The 20,669-nt window shown below is 42.6% G+C and overlaps 2 protein-coding genes across 4 annotated transcripts in view; both read right to left on the bottom strand.

Moving 5' to 3' along the window:
* WWTR1 (WW domain containing transcription regulator 1) overlaps positions 1-11,651 on the bottom strand; it is a 39,553-nt gene extending 27,902 nt beyond the window's left edge. Inside the window, exon 1 of the mRNA XM_039713746.1 lies at positions 11,263-11,651. Coding sequence (XP_039569680.1) covers positions 11,263-11,651 — 389 coding nt within the window. The remainder of the gene's footprint in view (positions 1-11,262) is intronic.
* A 4,135-nt stretch (positions 11,652-15,786) lies between these two features.
* On the bottom strand, positions 15,787-19,337 carry COMMD2 (COMM domain containing 2). 3 transcript variants are annotated; one of them, XM_039713800.1, is made up of 5 exons: positions 18,975-19,116; positions 18,811-18,888; positions 18,147-18,229; positions 16,726-16,899; positions 15,787-16,233 (listed from the first exon to the last, which is right to left on the bottom strand). In XM_039713800.1, the coding sequence occupies exons 1-5, from the start codon at positions 19,039-19,041 to the stop codon at positions 16,036-16,038; spliced, it is 600 nt and encodes a 199-aa protein (XP_039569734.1). In that variant the 5' UTR covers positions 19,042-19,116; the 3' UTR covers positions 15,787-16,035. The 3 variants fall into 3 exon arrangements, with proteins under 3 accessions (XP_039569734.1, XP_039569735.1, XP_039569736.1); XM_039713801.1 differs by lacking the exon at positions 18,811-18,888 and having other exon boundaries at positions 18,975-19,067; XM_039713802.1 differs by lacking the exons at positions 15,787-16,233; positions 18,811-18,888 and having other exon boundaries at positions 16,802-16,939; positions 18,975-19,337.
* Positions 19,338-20,669: the final 1,332 nt, after the last annotated feature.

The raw sequence follows: 20,669 nt of genomic DNA on the forward strand, positions 1-20,669 counted from the left end.
GAAGGTGAGGAAAAGGAAAGCAATCAACCAAACTCAACTGCTGGAGCTAAGGGATGTGGAGCATGGCTCTTTCCTCTTCCCTATAAGATTAAGAAATCCATTAGGACTTCTGATACTCAAACACACCCCTCACTTTCAGGGTCTGAAGAAATGTCTGATGAATTCTACACAAATAATGACAAAACCCTGTCTTTTATCAACATCAGCATCTTCTCTACTATTCCCTACTACCCGTTTAGAGGGTTCTCTCACAACATAGAAAAATTTCCATGGTTTCAATGTCTTACATAGCATATGCATATGAGAAAAATCCCATCACTTCTTTCAGTGGAGTCACAAGACACAAATTAAAATTGGCCAAATTTCTATAAACATCTGTTGGTTTACCGGTTTTTATACCCTCTTAATTTTGAAGATCATCTTAGAATATAAAAAGATGATCTTAAAGATCATTTCACAGTCAGCACTAGTTATCCACTTCCCTCTGATCACACAACTTAGAGTTATGTGCTGCCAGCACCTCAGTACCTCACTCTAAGAGACAAAAATGGGATCAGGTTATGAATAACTTTTTCAGAAGCTTATTACAAAACTCTTGACTCCAAACATATTGGTTCCAGCTGTTCAGAAAGGTTTCGTATACGAAGGTCAGGAAATGTCCTACTTGGATTATTTTTTTCATTATGATTCATGGTGGAGGTGATTAGCTAGCAGATGAATTTTTTTTGGACACTATTTCTACCTTCCATACGAGCTGATTAATTCCCATGGAAGAAAAGGCAGGACAAATAACCACACTAATCGCCAGAGTTCAGAAAGTTGACCTTTTACTCAAATCTCAAAACTAATGTGTATCCAGGAAATCCTGCCAGACAGTCACTGTTTGCAAATGGTTGGGAAATGTGATCATTTGCCATGAAAAACAGATGAAAAGCAGGAGCTGCTTAAAAGACCAAGCGTTTTTTCAAACAAAACATTTCCAAAATAAAGAAATTATGTCTCAAAACTGACAGTTGACCTGAGTTTAGGAAGGGTGACAGTTCTGCATTGGTGTCCTCTGTACATGAGAATTTAAAATAAGACCAGAATTTCAAATAAGATTTAGCTGAACATAAGGAATTTCTGTCATTTCTCACACTGCAGTAATATTTCTATCAAACACAGTCTATTGGAAAAGAAATATTTTTAAGGTTTAAGTACAAATGTTGACAAGCAAGGCTTCCCTTAAGCTCAGAATAATGTATAAAAATATCAGAAGTTTACCAATATAGGTGCATCTCACTGATTTCTGATGGGGTGCAAGGAACACGTGCCTGAGGATTACTGGATGAGAAGATGGGCACATGCCACAGGAATACACTGTGCTGTATTCAAAAGGAATAATGCCGTGAAATGGAGGCAGCACAAATCACACGCATTATTAGCTAGTCAGATACAAACCCTAAATCTATTTATTACGGAATGCAAGAGGGTGACTGATCAGGCAATGTTTAGCCTAGACATTTAACTGGACTAACAAATACAATTTTGACTGGGGGGTAGTGTGTGGCAGGTGTGTGTGTGTATGTGGTGTGGTTGGAGAAAAACATTTGCTACCCTCAGAAAAGGTGTGGATTTTTTTAAATACTAAAATGTTGTATCATAGCTACAAAAAATGCTGACACTGACTGAAAAATAGAATTTGAAAGGCAGTGTCCTAAGTGCTGTAAAATTTCCTAACAGACCATTTAAAATCTGGTACCTGACATCTGGTTTTTTAAATCTAGTAGGTATGAAATATTTCAGACCAGCTTCTTACCTGAAAAGGTCTCCCTGTATTTCAACTGGACTTCTTATTAAATAAATGCAAAATTATTTAATAGAAACATATAATATCCTGAGCTGGAAAGGACCCATGAGGATCATCCAGTCCAACTCCTGACTCAACACAGGGCAATATAAAAGTTAAACCAGCCATCTGAGAGTCATCCAAACACTTTTTGACCAACAATGGGCTTGGGACCCCTTCCCTGGGGAGCTCGTTTCAGTGTCTGACTGTCCTCTCAGTGAAGAGCTTTAGGTTGATGTTCACTCTCAGCTTCCCCAACACAGCTTTCAGCCAGCCTGGTGTCCTATCCCCAGGGATGGGGAGAAGCACAGCTCCTCCCTCTGCTCCCCCCATGAAGAGCTCACAGACAGCGCGAGGTCACCCCTGAGCCTCCTCCTCCCCAAGCAGCACAAATCCAGTATGTCTGCCTACCTTTACAATTTCACATCATAAATATTTTGCTGGACTGTATTTTATTATTATTATTCAAAGACTTAAAATCCTTTACGGTTTTTCAAAAGAGGCCAAAGACTTTGTAATATCCAAAGTCAAACAGCAAGTGAAAATGAACCTCTGACCAAAAATAAACAGGTAGGAGGCAAAAGAAACTTAATGAGAATGCGTATTAAGATATGACCTGCAAGGTGTTCTCTCATCTTAATGAAAAATGTTTTATCATCTTAAATGAGAGATGTTTGGCATTTGGCATTTCTCTTAATGAGAGATGTTTGGAGTTATTATAATCTGTGATGTTTTATTGGTATACTGAGTTCAGGGGAGAGTAATAAAGCAATCCTATTAAAAATTTAACTTGTAAAATTTAACTACATGTTGACAGTTTCATAATTCACAATAATGAAAATAATCAGATTATTACCTGAGTAGTAAGAGCAATCATCATCTATTTTCATTTTCAGTTCAGCTTACATCAGCCAAAACAAAATCACAGTCTTTTTTCTTGAATACAACTGAATTGGGACTCAAGCTACCCATGAGATTCACACCCCTGAAGCCAGAGCTCCAGCACAGCTGAAGTCAGAGGCTCCTGCCTGGCTGCTGTGCCAGAGCTGCGTGCAGCTGTCTGCTCTGGCACACAGTGCAGCCAGCACAGAGAGCCAGGCAGAGCTGCCTCACCGAGGGGAGACAGAGCCAGGGCAGCAGGAGCCGCTCCCCAGTCCCTTCTCTCCCGCAGAAGCAGGCATGGAGATCAGCCAGGCCAGCTCTCTGCTCCTCCCAGGGACGAGCTCGGCAAAAGCCAAGTGAGAGCCAGAGCATCAGAGCCCGAGTGCAGCCTGTGGGCCCTGCCAAGTGAACCCCCAAGAGCAGGGGGAAAATTATCTTCTACATCTCCCTTAAAATCTGCTCTCATCTTACTCATCCCCTGGGTTCAACCACCATACCTGGTTTGGTATTATTTATTTCCCATGTCACTGTATTTTCCAATACCCAAGACATTGTTTACCTGTTATTTTCATGGAAGTCTCTGTCTGTCAGTGCTTACACTGAGTCCTGTCAAAATAAAGATTGCACAGGGAACTAAAAACTGCACCAAATTAAGCAACAGGAGGTATATCATTATCAACCCTGGATTTAAATTTGTAGCCTTTTTCATGGCACAGTTAACCCAGATATCTTAGGTTTGACCTCATACAGAAAAGCTATGTGAACTGAAGAACAATTGTGTATGCCTCATCTATGTTTAAAGTGATCATCCTCTTGCTTTAGATTACTTTAAATAATAAGCATGAAGTGAAAATACAATTAAATATTTTCAAGATTTATTTAGGCTTAGCAGAGATGATCTGACAGGTCAAGACTCTTGCATATGCCATTTAGAATTACACTATCAAAGGAATAGTTATTCAAATGTCTCAAATAATTAAATTGTAAACCGCAAACTCTCAGGAGCCAACATTAAATAATTTTTTTTAAAGCTGTGGTTTATGTAAAATGTCACATATAAATTAAATTTTAAAAACTGACATAGCTTCGTCTCAAAGACCCTATGGTGAAACACCTTTGCAACTTTTCTTTTTGATTAAAAAAAATGGAAACTGAATGATTAGAAAACATTTCCCTTCTGCCAGTACCTAAAATGCAAGCCACCACAGGGACCTGACCAACAGAGTCAGGAAAAGTTCAGGTCTGTATCAGATGGAATTCTTGCAGTCATATGTTTTTTCCACATGGCCCCAAGAGGAATTTTAGTTCAGAGTTTTCTTCTCTGCTGTTCCTAGTACAGACATCAAGAAAAAAACCACCACTTCAAATAAGAAAGAGGCATTGCTGATGGTTCTGCACTTTGCAGGTGCTTTATAAATGGAGTTAAGATAATCTTTTCACACAGTATTTTACCTAGCTGCAGAAGCCAAAACTGAACTTCACATATTTTCAACAGAGCTATCTCATTACAGTTCTGAGCAAGTTCATCTCCTATCTGTCAGTGTACAAAAGTGTGAGAAAAACAGAAGTCTTTTAGCTTGACTTTTCCTTAGGATGCATCCCTCTGTCATGGGTATTAAAACATGAAGGACAAATATTCAAATTTTCACAATGCTTGTGCTAAGGGAATGATTTTTCAATAATTTCTAATTTTTGTATTTACAGCAACAGTAAAGACTACAGCCCCAGAGAAGAAAGAACAGTAACAAAGGTACAGGGATAGAGGACCAGATTATTCACAGCAAGGTCAAGACTAGAACCAGTGATATAGCACAGCATCAACACCTCATCACCGAGTTAATACTGGGGATTGCATGTACTTAGAACCATAATCCTACTGCAGTGATTACTGTGGTATAGGATTTGTAATGCTTCACTTCCCTTTCAACATGTAGTCATTTTGCTTTTTACAGGTGCAAAATGTCTGTGGATATTTCCAGCACCCAAGAAGCTCATAATAACAGATCTGCATGCAAATCTGAGAATAATCTGCCTCTAGGGTCAATCATTTCCATAGGAAAAAAAAAGAGCCATGCTTATTAATCTGATTATGAATATGCAGGACTTTTCAGTCTATTAAAATTAATTGTTGCATTTTATCCATTAATCATGTCATTCCATTTAAAAAATATCTCAACCTCATACATGCCAGAAAGAACTCCCAACTTCAATCTCCCCATCTGGTCTTTTCTCTTGCTTTGAAAAGTAGTTAGTTGTGGAGAAAATCTGTCAGACCCAGTGCAGCAATAGTGAACAAGGGCACAGAAAACATCACTCACAAAAGTGCAGAGGCTGCATGCTTTTAAAAATACACGCTGCTGTGCTGAAACTGCTTTCATCTGAAGTTTGCATATGAGTAGGTGTTTTTTGGGGTTTGGGTTGTTTTTTTTAAACAAGATCATCTTAAATTGTTCTTCACATGAGGTTCAGATAATAGGAGAAAAAACAGTGAAACTGTAATATCCCCTTAGAATCTAACAAAGGGTTACTTCCAGTTTGCCTTATACCTTTAGAAATTACATTTTAGGTAACAGCAAGCATTTCTTTTCCAGTCTGTCTACTTCACAGTTTCCTGTTTTTTCTAGAAAAATGAATCAGACATTTGTTTCTCTGAGATAAAAAAAGACCACTGAAAACATTGTTCTAGTAGAAACCATCCTGAAAGAAAAAGGAAATGTTCATGAGACAATATCCTCAGTAGAAGGCATGCTTTTAGTAAAGCAAACCAGGCAGTACCACAAAATGACTCAAATAAATGCAAACATATGTCTGTTTCTGCAGGAAAAGTAGCACAAAATGGAAACTGACAGTGCTCTTGTGTCTTAACTGTATCCCAGTTTATTTCATCTGCAAACTTATGCTCTTTTGCCCTTTATTGTCCAACTTTTTGTTACAAGAAAGATCTGTTATGATTGCTAAAAAACACCATGTAAAATCCTCAAAATTTAATGAATGTTTTGAGCTGTATTTGACCATAAATATAGAGCATAAACATCAGGATCATTCCAGTGCCTAAGTTTTGGCAATTATTTGACAAGAGAATCAGCACAGGAGCTGCTTTCCGGGATGTACAGCACCTGAAACCACTTCTGTTGCACCAGACTGCTCATTCATTTCCACGCTGCAATACAAAACAGGGACCTGCCACGGCAGCACGACACTTCATCCAGACATCTGGCAATGGAACATCATGGCAAATCTGCCAAATAATTCACAAGATATATATATATATATCTATATCTAAACACAGTTTATGGATCAAATTTAGATCTTCCCTCTGTCCTCAAAGTAAGACTACCACAGAAAGAAAATAAACATAATAACGTGAATTATCCAGTCACTGCAGATGACTGCTTAAAATAATAGTCTTCATATATTTGGGTGAGCATTAGCATGGTTAACACCAAGAGCTACTTTTTTATTTACAACTTATGGAGTAAAATTGCTAAGGCTTTTATAAAGTTACAAATCTCAAACCAGGACCTCTCCTACCATTGAAAAAGTATGTTTTACAAATACATACCTTTACTGACAGAATACAGACAGAATTTTCAACTTCAGCCAAGGCATCCAAAAAGAAACAAGCCAAAGCCCAACCACTGACTCTTCCAACACTATTTGAAGAGTGAACAGCAAAAAGCTTGAAAGTAAGACTTTACAGATTCCATACTGTCAAGCCTGTTCAAAATTGAACACATCCATAACCTTCAGGAGCAGACAGCTCTCCACACTGTCACTTACTAATTATGGAGTAAAGATGGCCAGGCAGACCAGCTTTTAGATGCTGACTATAGCAGTTCACAAACATGATAAAAATAAACCCACTATTCATTTTCTTTCTTTGCACAACCCAAACCATTTGTAAAGACAAAACCCTTTCAGATGGTTTAGAGAAAACATCTAGTTTTCATGGCAGCATTCTTAATTAACACCTGTATCACTTCTATAGATATCTTTCTAAGAATATGCTGTTACTATTTCCTAATCATTAATGCATAAAGCAATTGCATTTTCAGCTCATCTAATGAGATGAATGCATGACAGTCATTACCCATTAATGCGCAAATACTCCAGAACTTGAGTTTAACACTATGACTTACGGACTAACTTAAGACAAATTACATTAAACCAATAATTCCATGCGAACATTATTAATTTATTATCTTAAAATTGTACATAAGTCAAATATATCAAATTCTACATGAACACAGTAGTTTGTACAGGAAAACTACCACTGATTCCTTAAATAATTTAGAAATGCATACAGCAAAATTCAAATTCTGCTTCTAGACAGCCCTTTACAAAAAGTTTCTTAAATATTTCCTCAAAGGAAACCCTTCTTGTAAATACTTCTAGTGTCACTGCAGTCTTGCTTAAAGCTTTCTTCGCTGATACTTTAGGATTCAAAATGTAGCTTGTATCCTAACTCAGAAAACTCAACAGGAGAGAGAACTGGATGACATCCTGCAAATCAAATGTGTCCCTGAAGCAATTTTATTCCATATCTGCTTAAGCTCCACATTAACCACCAAATCCTTTAAAGGAGCACTGATGACATTTTTAGATTCTGAAAAAAAAACAGTCTGTTCATCATGGAAAGACATCATCTTGGACCAGAAAATGAATAAATACCAGCCTTCATCAGAAACTCTGCAGCTGGTTCTACTGCCAAATTCAGAGAAGAGCAGCTCATGGATCCTTAGGAGTTTTTAAGTGGAACTCCAACACCATCATCGTTAAATCAGCATTTGAGGAGCAATCAGATCCCGAACGCTGTCAATTACACATTGAAAATTTAGTTTTGATGTGTGCATTCCAATCTCAGAACTTCCTAAGTATCTCTAAAATGAGTTATAAATGTGAGCTATAGTTGAATTTCTGACAATTAAACTTCAGTGGTGCATCACAGTTTTCTTGCCGGTTAAGAACTCTTTAATGCGCTCAACAATTCTGGATAAAAGCTATTGGCAGTAATACATCCTGGTGCTGTCTAGCACATTACAATTTATAAAGGGATGCTGGAAAGGGGAACAGTTCAGGTTCTAAGTCCCTCAGGAATAACCACTGGAAAAAGGGTTAAAACAAAATCACTTAAGGTGTGGAGTAAATGCTCCAAAAGCCACATGAATCTGTGAAATGCCTCTCTCTACTGCCCAACACCAAAGCCAGCAGGGATGCGTGGCCTCTCGCCTTGCACCACCTTACAAGGCCCAAGGAAAGCCAAATCCATCTGAGCCCCCTCGCAGACACCCATCATACCCTGGTGTGGCTGAGGTCGCACCTGAGGCACAGCAGGGCACCGGCGTTAGTGCCTCCCACATCCTTACCAGAACCTGAGCCACCTCCTCAAGCACGTCCATCTCCTCCCCCAGTGCCAGCTGTGTAACTACACTCCCAAGATGGGAAAGTTTCTCTATGATGTGAGCTGTACAGGACCAAGCACAATGTAAATTACTGATGTAAAATAACAGTCTCTACAGAATTAACACTCATGCTTTTCAAGGAAAGGCTGCATTAGAAAATCACTTCAGCAGTTCAGCAATCTTAGTACTATTTGTTTTGTCATTCTCAGGAAAAAAGTTTTTCATTGTCTTAGTATTACTTTTTATAGTACTTATATTATTTTTATTACTCTTCTGCTGTCCTGCTGAACTTAGTTATATAAAACTGATCAGGTGTTAAATCAAGCTCTATTCCAACAGAAACCAGTAAGAAAAAAATCTGAACATTTTGAGTAAATGAAATATTGTAAGTAATTAGCCTCCTTATCCCTGAGCAGAACTTACTGGCAAATATGTCCTGGTATGGCAAATGTTTAATGTTGCATTTAAAAAATAACAGTGATAAAGATAACAGTGGCAAAAGTTTCACAAATCTGTTTATGAGAGTTTGACCAAGAAGATCTCTACACACACTGAGAAAATATGAAACCCTCAGTCTTCATTTGAAATATGAGGCTGTACCACCTAAACCCAAACTGCTATAAAGTAATACTTGAAACATTCTTTTTGCAGAATATGTATACATAGCCCAGCATGTAGTTCAATGCAACTGACATTCCCCGCTCACGGCACAAGAGCAGGCAGTAGGCCTGTCTCTACAGAAATGCTTTTTATCAGAAATAAATCACACTTACATTTTTTTCCACACATGCTCACACAGAAAAATGCTTTAGATAACATTGCTGCAAGTGTGTGTTCATTAGCCTGTTTTCCAGCCCCCACTTATGCGGTTTGGTATTTAATTACAGGGTGGAGTGGTCCCCAGGCTACTTATGTTTCTTCCAGTCACAGCCAGAAAATTTCTTCAGGAACTGACATGCAGGACTGCAACTGCTTCAAGTTGTAGCTGGTTCTCCATCAACAAGGTTAGCTCACTGTTCATTGAAACTCACACTAGTACTTCTGTTAAATAATTATTTTAAATATGTTTTAATACAACAAATTGCATTCTAAACTTCAATAGATGCTAAAGGCTTTAATATGACCTTATTTGGCTATTTACTTTTAATTGGTTCTCAATTTTTTTTGCTAATGCCAAGAAACAAATCTTTATCATTATGCTGGAAAGCACTGGCTTTTTTTCCCCCTCGAGTATAGGGAAATGCAATCTTGTATGCCTAGTTTAATCAAATATGATTTTTAGCACATCACCTGACTCAAATCCTCTATTATTTCATTGCACACAGCTTTATATGCTGCTTTCCATAATCAACCTTAAATTGTATTTTCAACTGAAGAAAATTACACCATTTGTAAAATACTATAATTCACATGTGAGCATTTTATAGCTAAATATTGCTCCCCAAAGCATTGAAGTATAACAAAATACATTACATGTATAAAGAAATGCATTATTCCAATTAATTTTTATATAAACGAGAGAAGTTCTATGGGACAGATAAAACTGGGGAAACAAAACAAATATTAACTTACGTAACAAATTACATACACAATGCATACTGTATTTTATATCTAAAAGGATGCTGTTAATCAGAGTATTACTGTTGACAGGATTTGAAAAAAAAAAAATTAAAACCACTTGGAGTTTTTACCTATGCTTTTCATTTACTAAAGGCCTTTTATTTTTGGCCTAAGCAACAAGAATCCACTGACTTGGAAAACTATCTCTAGGTCAGAAATGCACGACAGGAAGGTGAAACCACATGAGCTCATTTTGATATTATTCAAAAAAGAGAGAGAATAAAAAGATTATATTATGCAATTTTTAGCCAGAGGTATCTGAAAACACTCCCTAGCCTAACCCTAGCAAGAATTTATATTGAATAACTATTTATGAATGGCCTGTTACAGTGTTCCTGTCCGCTACTTCTCTGTAGCTTGTTCTACTGAGAAAAATACAATCTAAGTGCAGAGACAGAAGATCTTCTCATTTAGGTGATAAACCAGATTAATAACAAACTTCTAAGTTTGGACCCTGGGGCATATGCACACAGTATCATAAACAACATGCAAAAAGGTATTTACATGCTTTGCTGGTAGCTCAGAGTGTGACAAAAGGCAAAGAATCTAAACTCTGCAAAGTTATTCAGAGACTGGGCTCTTGAGTAATCCATTAGAGATTCCAAACCCACAAGGCAAAGAAATCATTATACAATCAAGTAATTTTTTTTCACTTTTCTAAACAGTTTTGTCTCTTTTTTTCCCTCACACATTTTTTATATGACATTTATGATGGCTGAATACCCACACATGGGTGAACATATGTGAACTCAGGATTTCACTCTTCTGACCAAGAAGGCTGCAGTGAGCCTACAAGTAAATGACGTCCTGGACCCCTAGCAGGTTTAACTCCCTCAATATCCTCAGGCACATGCTTCACCAGTAAATGTTTTATTTCATTAGCAAACATTTTATCTTATTTACCAAGTTAATGCAGTACGACTTAGCTTGCAATGAATCTGTAGCTGACTTACAGAATCTACCAAAATAAGGCACTGCTGCCTTACCACTTATTACAGCTATTACGTATTTTCAGGCCTATTAAACGGCTTTGAATCAAATGTCAATTGTCATAAACAAAACACTGTGGCGAAAATGACTGGCCAGAAGAGACAGCGGCAGTTGTGTTACCACATTTCTCAAAACCTTTTCGCTGGAGCAAGGCGATGCTGCAGACACACCGCGGCCGGAGCCGGGCCGCGCAGCTCCCCCCATCCCCAGCCCCTTCTACCTCCGGCAGGACACGCACATGCAGAGCTCTGCTCCCACGTTCCAGAACCTCCCTGGAATAACTGCTTTTGATTTTTTTTCCCCCGCAAAAAAATTAAGTTTCAGACTCCTGGACGTGTGGCCAAGCAGGAAAGAAATTCGTTATCAACAAATACGGCAGGACTTCTCCCTCGCCTCTCTCCTCCCACCGGGAAGGGATTTTCCCCCGGAATGCCGCATACCCCTCGGACCCGGGGCCACCCGGCAGCGCCACGGCGCAGCTCGCTCCCGGCGAGCGCCCCGCACACCCGCGGGCCCCGGCCGCTTCCCCCCCGCACTCACTTGAGGAAGTAGCGCTGCCCGGTCTGCGTGAGCGCCATCTCCCAGCCCGGCGGCAGCGGCCGCTCGTCCGTGACATCGCAGGAGCGCTGCCGGAGGTGCCCGTGCTGCGGCGCCGCGCCCGCGCCGGGCAGCGAGGCGGGCGAGGAGTGCGAGCGGACGTGCACGGGCGGCAGGCGCGGCGGCGGCCCGCCCGAGTCCGTGCTCGACTGCCGCGAGTGCGAGCCCGAGTCGGGCTCCCTGAAGAAGGACTCGGGCAGGATCTTCTTCCGCCAGGAGCTGGGCCTGGGGTTCATCACCGCGTTGAAAAGCGCCTCCAGCTCCGTGTCCAGGTCCTGCGTGACGTGGATTACCTGCTGCCCCGGCGGCGGGGCCGCGGCCGCGGGGTTCATTGTCCGCCCCTCTGGCCCGGCGGCGGGCGCAGCCGTCCCGGGACGGGGGGGGGGCGGGCCCTCCAGCCCGGCCTCCGCACCGCCCCGCCCGCAGTTATGCAACTGCCGCGGAAACTTTGGGCACGGGCCGGCCCCGAGCCCGCCCCGCCCTCGCCCCCTCTCGCGTCGCGCTCGCCGCGCCGCTCCCAGCCGGGACAGCGGCTGCCCTCTCCGCCAGGGACCCCGAGCGGAGCGGCTGCGCCCGTCCAGCCCCAGCTCCTGCCCCCGGGGAACCCTCGGAGCGCTCTGTCCCTGCCAGGCTAAAGGAGCTTTGCTCCAAAACCGTTGTTCACTAAGTTAATGGGCGATGCTAATTTCTGGAAGCAAAATGATGCTTAAATTAGTTCACGTACAAGTTTTATTGCATGATTTAGTGATGCTATGGCGATGGGGAGGAATGAAGCATTCGTAGTAACATGGACAGCAACCACTTTGCTGTGATTTGGATAAGGTTTGGCCTTTTGCTGGCAAGTAGGAGTCCTGTGCCGAGCTGTATGTTAAGTCCTTCCAGCTCACTGTCCATAGGGGTAGTTTCAAATGCAGGCGTTATGCTCTGTAGATCTCTGCTGACTGCCCATTCACTTGCCTTTGATTTAGCCTATACTAGAAACAAGAGCTGTCATCAAAATGCATACCTAAGGTTTTCTATAATTAATAAATACAATTGTTGTTTTAATCTTGTCTCTTTTTGGTGCATTTGGAATAACTTTTGAATAGTGATGTGACCAAAAATTGTTTAAATTCAGAAGCTGTGTCTATAAAGAATAATATTGTTCACTTTCCAACTTAAGTGTTGGTTTTTACAGAGGGAAGCATCCAGTGTTTTTATGACTACACACATAAAGATATCACACACTGGCTAAACAAACATGACTTTATTTTAGTAATGTATTTTGTTATTTTATTTCTGTGTTTTGGACAGACTCCAGGTTATGCTGATTGATAAGACTACCCTCCTCAGTAATCAGAATCAGAATAAGATTAGCCTCCTCAGTAATCAGAATCTACGCTAGAAAAGTCTTAAGTATTTATTTTTCTGAACTTTATTCCTTATTTCGTTAAAAGCATGAACTTCTCTAAACTGCATTTGGCTTCTCTAGTGGAAACTGCGGGCCTGACTGAACCACCCTTGTCCCTCAAATCAGTGTTACATATAATGTTGGTTGTGTAGATTCTCAAGAGTTGGAGTTTAAACCTGTACACAAACTACAGCTAGCTCTGTGAAACAGATCCTGTGCATTTCCTGATGGCTTTGCTACAACAAATATTCCTTGTCAGTTACGTTTCATCACATTTCCTGTTCATATTTCCATTGGCTTGGCAGATCTCCTCGAGTCTTGTTTTATTGTTCTTTGTTTTTGTGAGGGTCTGAGAGTTTTGGGTTTTGTTTTTGGGTTTTTTTTGGTTATTTTTCCTGACATCTGCTGTGTTTCTGGTCAGGAAAACCAGTACTCCTGAGATTTGTTTATGTTTCCCTTCCCAAAGAATTTTCATACCATTCTTCTTCTACTTCGTACTGGGTTCATTGCTGCAACAAGCTCACAGAGCAGTGCTAATCACAGTACCTGCTCCAGGGCTATGTGGACATCACATATCTTTTTTCCTTTCCTGTGATATCCTTATTTAAATCCTTTGCAAATGGGATTCTGGGTATGTGTGCATGTGGTTATTGCACAGATAATGATCTGAACATGAGTGATTTTTCATACACCCTTTAAAAGAGCTTTTTTTGCTTCCAGGGCTCTATCTTTGAGTAAAGACAAACCACACACCTGTTCTATTCCTTTCCAGGTGATATGTCCATTCAAGGGAAGGCTTTGACAGTCTCATGCATGGGGCCATCTCAGCTATGTTAATTAGACCACTTTCATAAGCGTGGCATTTTATGAGTAAGAACATACACACTTGTCCTAAACCTAAGCTACATTTATTACAGTTAGAACTGTCTTCTTCAGTAAGGTGTATTTCAGCTGCACTTTTTACTGAATAAAACAATTATCTGCTATTGTACCACTTGGTATAGGCTAAAGGATTTTTTTCCAATAATTTGGAAGTGATTAGAATTGCAAAAATAAATTTTCATTCAGTATTGTTGTCATGAGTATTTAGAAATACTAACTTCCTTCTTTGGACAAAAAAAATATGACCATCAGCTTTCAGGGCAAGTGACTCAATATGCTCAAGTCTGTGGAAGACAAGGACACTTCCATCACAATGGGGTTGGATTAAGTGATAAAGGAACCAAATTACAGCTTTCTATGTGACATAGAAAGCTCCTTATTATTTTTTTGTTCTCATTGCAAGATTTTACATTGTAAAAACATAACTCAATAACATAATTTTATCTCAATTTCACACGGTGTTCAAATGTTTTTGGATAGTACAGAGATTTTGTGTTCATACGAAGGATTTATAAAGCCCAGTACTATGAATATACCCCATTTGTTGTGGATTTTCTAGCTGCAAGTTCAACCTCTTCAATGAACCCCCAAGCAAACAGCTTAGAACTAAGTGGACTTTTAAAAGTACCCCTATATGATGAGCATCTAATGAGTTAAAGAAATATCACATGTAGTTTTTAATCTAGGTCTATCACTGCTCTACATCAAAGCTGTTCATAGATCAACATTTTTCTGAGAAAACCTACATAGGTGAAGCAACACCTGTGATGTCTGTCATAAAATAAAACATTCAGGATCACGGAGCATGCCTTGTTGTTTCTCAGTAAACAAGTGACCAGCACACAGCACAGCCTGGCATGGTTCTGCCTCTGCTTTGGGTTTGCTCTGTGCAAGGAGACTCCATGCAGGCAGTAACTACAGCTGGGTAATCCCTGTCCATCTGTCAGCAGCCACACAGGAACAGAAAACTTGTGTTCCTCTGAACTAAATGGCAATAGAGAACAATGAACATAATGGAACAGTAGTAAAGTTTAAAAACCCCGTTAAAAATAAAATGGGTTAAAAGTAGCACCATAACTGTTTTTTCAGTAGCTTGTGGAAAATGCTTTGTAGTCGTTATGTTCAAGAGTTTCTATAAAGCTCTATGAAGTGCAAATTAATTAGAGAAGATGCATTAAATGTAGCCTTATATGCCACCTTTAATTTGGGAGCTCAGAAAAAGATCCAAGTCAGTAGTATCCAAGGGTGAATTCCTATTTTACCAGTATCTCTGGGTTACTGACACACGTGCCTTTTCACTCCCAGCCTCCCAGCTGCACAGAGGCACGGGCTGCTTGCTGTGCAGTCACACTCACCAGCAGGCTGGAAGTGCTAAGCCCTCAGTAGCTGCCCTGGATGCTGTGAAGACAGAGAAGCAAGAACTTGCAGAGGCGTAGACCAGTTCCAACCTCACCTAAAGGCAAATCTGCTTTTCCAATAATTAAGCCCAAATCCTGCTGCCAAGCAGCTGCTTTTCCAGACTTAGTACTTCCCCCAGAACAAACTGAAAGGTACAATTTAAAAGTAAGATGCTTGGCATAAAGGATCTTTCTCCTCCTCTCTCTCATTGAGTCTATTTGTGGATCACTGCTAGAGTTTGAGCTCCTTTCAGTTTCACTCAGATTCAAAATTTATCTTTGACCGTCCTTAACTGAGGTAATTTTTTGTAAAAGGAATCAAAACCATTCAGTGTTGCAGCTTCTCCTTCAATATTGCAACACATTGCACAAAGGAACATGCAGGCTCTCCAGTGACAATCTCTATTCTCAACATCTGCTTTAAACTGACCATTTCACTCAGAATCCCCAAGGAAAACCCTCCCTCTTCTCAGTTAGCACATGCTTCAGGATACGACCCATGTGTAGACTGCCAGCACTTACTGTGATGCCAATCAGCTCTACAGCAGCTGGATTTTTTAAAATGTTTACAAGAGAAAAGGCAAATATGTTCAGATTCATCAGGCAGTAGTGAGATGACACAAAAAGTTTCTAAGATCTCTATCTAAAACTTCTGCTTTGCTGCCCTCAGTTCCAGACTACGGCTGTAGTGAAGAGAGGTGGAATGAGGGAAACCATTCAGCTATGTATTGGCTCATCTGGTGTTCCACCTGAAAACAGAGATCAATTATATAAAAAATACCAGTCAAAAATCCCAAGTAGTAATATTTGATCACATTTAATTACCATGTACTATATATGAAGATGATTGTGTGAAAAAGGTCACCACATATAGATGTCCAAAGCTGGCAGCCAAGGATATTTGGCCAGTATATAATGGCTCAAGATCCTGGCACAGGGAAACAGTTCATCTGATCCAGATGTTTGCTTTTCCTCAAAATGTATTTGTGAGCAGTGTTTTGAGTTGTTTAACAAACTGCTTAGTAAGAGAGCAGAGGAAAACCAAGGTTATTTCATGTTGCGCACTATTCTTCTGCAGTGGTTCATCTTCATCTCCCCCAGCGCCTGCTCCAGCTGCTGGATAAGGTGGAGAAGGGTAGCAGGATCAGTTTGCAACACCTGGGCAGTTTGATCTTCATTTTGATTAAGATGCAGCTTCATAGTCACAGCAGGCTTGATCTGTTGTCTCAAACTTCTGCTTGCAAGCTGCAGGAGGGGTTCAGTGGAACAGGAAAATGATCATTGGTTATCAATGCTCTTAACAGTTCTCAACAGCTTTGTAGAACCTGTTCAGACGACTGTTCAGAAACCCTTTTCATCCACATTAAAGATACACACAAACTACTACTGTGTTTTATAATTAAGTAATACTGACCCACTTTAATCAATGATTTCATAATATCTCTGAAAATAAGGTGATAATCAAGACCAAATATGTTTAGTGTATGTTAATATTTTTAAAACATCAATAGAACCATAAATTCAAGTTTCATCAGGCAACAAGAACTTTGCATCATTGCATATCCTGTTCATTTCACAACTGGCTGCCTGTAGGACACTAACAAAGTCATGTCACTTTTAAATACCTGAAGTACTGCTGCCTCAATTGTTTTTACATTGTTTAGCAGGTTTTTATTATGCAAAAAAAAAAAAAAAGTGAAGGAAAGGATGGAATACTAAAAACATATGGGAAGTCACCTGTACATCCAGTCTCCATTCCAGACTGTGGTAGCTGGGAAGCCTTGGTGCCAGCTCTCCGAGAATGCTCCTGATCTCTTTCCTGCTGTCAAGGTACAGCTGGAGCAAGGATTTGTTCAATTCATCTGAGAATCCCAAAACATTAATGGAATCTTGGAAGTCAACTTCAGAAATCTGGAAACAGCAATTTAGGCCACGTAATCATAATTATTTCCTGAAAACCAAGTAAAACTGTAACTAAACATCACATATGCTATGGTGCAGTTATTTTCCTGCAGGAATATCAAAGTACAATTCTATACCTCAGACAAAACAAACATCCAGGTTTTAAAGGATCTACAGATGTTGATGTATTACTGCAGATTTGTATGAGATTCAGGAACAGATTTTTTAAAGAACATTCAACCCCCTCACATGAAAGCCTTCACATCAAAGACTAAAACAGCATGAGGGAGCACCTCAGTCTTGCCACAAGGCAGGACATGCTGTGTGAATGCATTTGCCAGGGTGCTACTGTGGCACTGATAACCAGACTACAAACACCCAGCAGCGATTTGCACATGAGCAGCACACAGCACAGTGCTCAGGCTCCTGCCCCAAGGGCAGGAGAAGCTTCACAGGCCTTTGTGCCTACTGCAGCAGCCTGGCTGGCCCAGCACCGGGGAAGCTGTTAGTGACTCCACAGAAAATACCACTGTACCTCTCCAATGCAGCACCCGGCAATAACAGTCTGTAACCACCCACATTCTACCCCAGTACACTGTAACCTGGCAGTCAAGACCCCTTGTTTCAACAAAAGGCTCTGCACCATTTCCATCCCCTCCCCACCTACTCTTGGCAGCAACACTTGCCTGAGTTTAACCTGGCATTCCTTGTCTCTGTATCCCTTCTCCATGTACTCATTGCTCAAATATTCTACTATATCAATAGTTACTAGTCTTTCTGATGGAAACAGTAGTTTTCCAATTATTAATCTTTTCGTACCTGCTTATACCCACTCAAACTTTTGATGCCAAGAGCTGAAAAAGCTCTCAAACCCGCCACACTGGACAAAGACAAGTAATGCTGAACAGAGGGCTAGTCCAGCTCACATCCTGTGCAGTAGCTGAACGACAAACTTCATTTGAGTTTCATTACTTAGAGTTTATCCTGAAGCAAACTTCTCTATATGTAATAACTTACACTATTACAACATTGTCAAGTTTTAGCTTCAGACACTGAATACAAATTCCAGAGTCATACATGTAGACACAATATTTCCATAAAACAACAACATGAGACACCTTTTTCTGAAACTAAAATAATACATGTCATTAAATTTTGAGCTATGTTTTCCCCATTCACCAGTATTTTTAGAGGTCTAAGTGTCCAGAAGAAGTCTCTTGAGTATCCCCAAATTCCTCATGAAAAAGTATACTTACCATAAGCTTGGAACTCTCAGTAAGAAGATACACTAGTCCTTCTACCCCATGCTGAATGATGTCAACGCTAATGTTCAGCTTTCCTTTAAAGAAAGCACAAAGTGCTGTTTATTTGCTAATTGCCACAGCAGTGAGACTCAAAGCTGCAAATTTATCCAATGCTTAACGTGCAAAATATGCTTAGAGAAAAAAAAAAAAAAAGAGGGTTTAACACCCTTCAAATAATAATGTGCAGAATATTAGCGCAAAAAAAAAAAAAGAAAAAAAAAAGAAAAACACAAACTAATTTCTTATGGCATGGTACAGAGAAGGGTTTGTGTCGGAAAGGGATGTCCGTAGCCCTCCCCACACCGGGCACGAAGCCCCGACCCCCGCGGTGCTGGAGCTCCATGCCGCCAGCCCGTTCCCTCGGTGCCTCGGGGACTTGGGGGTCCCTCGTGGCCGGCACAGAGCCCACCGCGTTCCCGCCCTCCTGCCGCGAAACCACCACGGCCCGGCCGCTCCCCACGGCCCGCTCCCCACGGCCCGGCCGGCTCCCCACGGCCCGGCCCGCTCCCCACGGCCCGGCCCGCTCGGCCGCTCCCCATGGCCCGGCCCGTTCCCCCGCTCCCCACGGCCCGGCCCGGCCCGCTCCCCACGGCCCGCTCCCCGGCCCGGCTCTCACTGGCGGCGGACTCGCAGGCCCGCGGTGCCGCTCCCCGCCGCAGCTGCTCCAGCGCCAGGCGCCCCAGCTCGCCCACGGCTGTAAGGACAGAGAAGAGGGCAGACCCCGCTGCAGCCCCGGCCCGGCTCGGCTCCCCCCGCCCGCGCACCCGTCGCGGCCCCGACCTGCGCCGCCGGCCCGCGGCAAACAGCCCAGGTGAGCGCGGTGCTCCGCCGACAGCACCAGCAGCATCGCCGCGCCTCCCGCACCCGCTACCGGGAAGGGGCGGCGCCCGCAGGCGCCTGCGCGGGGCCGGGGCCCGGGGACAGGCCGGGACACCCCGGGACAGACTGGGATAGGCCGTGACAGACTGGGACCCACTGGGGCCCGCTGGGACCCCGTGGGGTGCGGCAGCTCCCAAGGACTGTCCCGGGGCAGCGGGGCCGGGACCTGCCGGGCAGCTGCGGGACGGGGCCCGGGGGCTGCCCCGGGACGGACGCAGTGACAGATCTCCCCGGGTGCGCCTCGCTGCCACGAAAGCATTCCTGTCTCACAGACCTGTGCTGAAGTGAGGCAACAGATGAATTCTGTGTTTCCTTTCCTTCCTGATGATTCTGTTATTCCACCTTCAAGCAGCAGTTCAAGCCCGTTTCCACGTTCAGGCCCAGTAACGTGCAGGTCTCGCCGTGCTGTGGCACCCAGGCGCTGATGCAGCTGCCCCGGTGTGTCGAAACCACAGAAAAATGCGTGTTCCTTGTTAAATAAAGTCAACAACAACCAACCAAACAAACAAACAAAATCCTCCATGGTTCTGAGTTATTACAATTATGTATAACAACTTCTCATAACTGTTTTTCCTTTAAGAGATCATTGCTTTTGTTAAACACAAAGGCTGGACTACTTTTGAAGGTTTTTTTTAGTAACAGAATGTCTGGAAAGAAACATTACTGCATTTCATCACCACCTGGAAGCACTAACTTTTGCTCAGACCCTGCTGCACTTTTCTGCAAGACTGGCAGTCATGGACACAGGCCATCCCCGTGACTGAAGTAAGCTTCATTATATGGAGTAAATTTAAATGATGTCAAGTTCAAGCTTCAGACTCTCAATACAAATTCCAGAATCATACATGCACAAGCAGTGTTTCAACAAGACTCCCAGGTGAAATGCTCTGCATTTCAGCATCATTTTTTTTCGATTCACAAACTTATAAATTGTCATTATTCATCAATATTTACATGGAAATATTTGCAATGTTATGTCTGGGAAATATGCACAAGTTCCTGTGAAGCCGTGGGAGTCCTTGCCCTCAGGTTAATCTGAGAGTTTGGCTTTGCTGTTTAGGACAAGACATCCTCCAGCCACAGGATCTCCACATACACATCCATACATCCGTGGAATTACAGACACGCACTGCCTCTGGCCCTGAAGGACCTGTCCCCAGCTGTGCCCGGATGTCCCCCGCTGTCCCCCCACTGTTCCCAGCCGTGCCCCAGCCGTTCCCCAGCTGTTCCCCGCTGTCCCCCCGCTGTCCCCAGCTGTTCCCCAGCTGTCCCCCCGCTGTCCCCCGCTGTGCCCAGATGTTCCCCCGCTGTCCCCAGCTGTCCCCCGCCGTTCCCCAGCTGTTCCCCCGCTGTCCCCTGCTGTCCCCCGCTGTCCCCAGCCGTTCCCCCGCTGTTCCCCCGCTGTCCCCAGCCATCCCCCGCTGTCCCCCGCTGTCCCCAGCCGTTCCCCCGCTGTTCCCGAGCTGTCCCCAGCCGTTCCCAGCCATCCCCAGCTGTCCCCAGCCGCTCCCGGCGGCGCCGCTTTGGTTCCGGAGGTGCCGCGCGCCCCCTGGCGGCGGGGCGGGAGCCTCTGCGGAGCCACGCCCCCGGCGGGAC

Source organism: Passer montanus, unplaced genomic scaffold (assembly GCF_014805655.1).
Source record: "Passer montanus isolate IOZ18808 unplaced genomic scaffold, ASM1480565v1 scaffold29, whole genome shotgun sequence".
Classification (NCBI taxonomy): domain Eukaryota; kingdom Metazoa; phylum Chordata; class Aves; order Passeriformes; family Passeridae; genus Passer; species Passer montanus.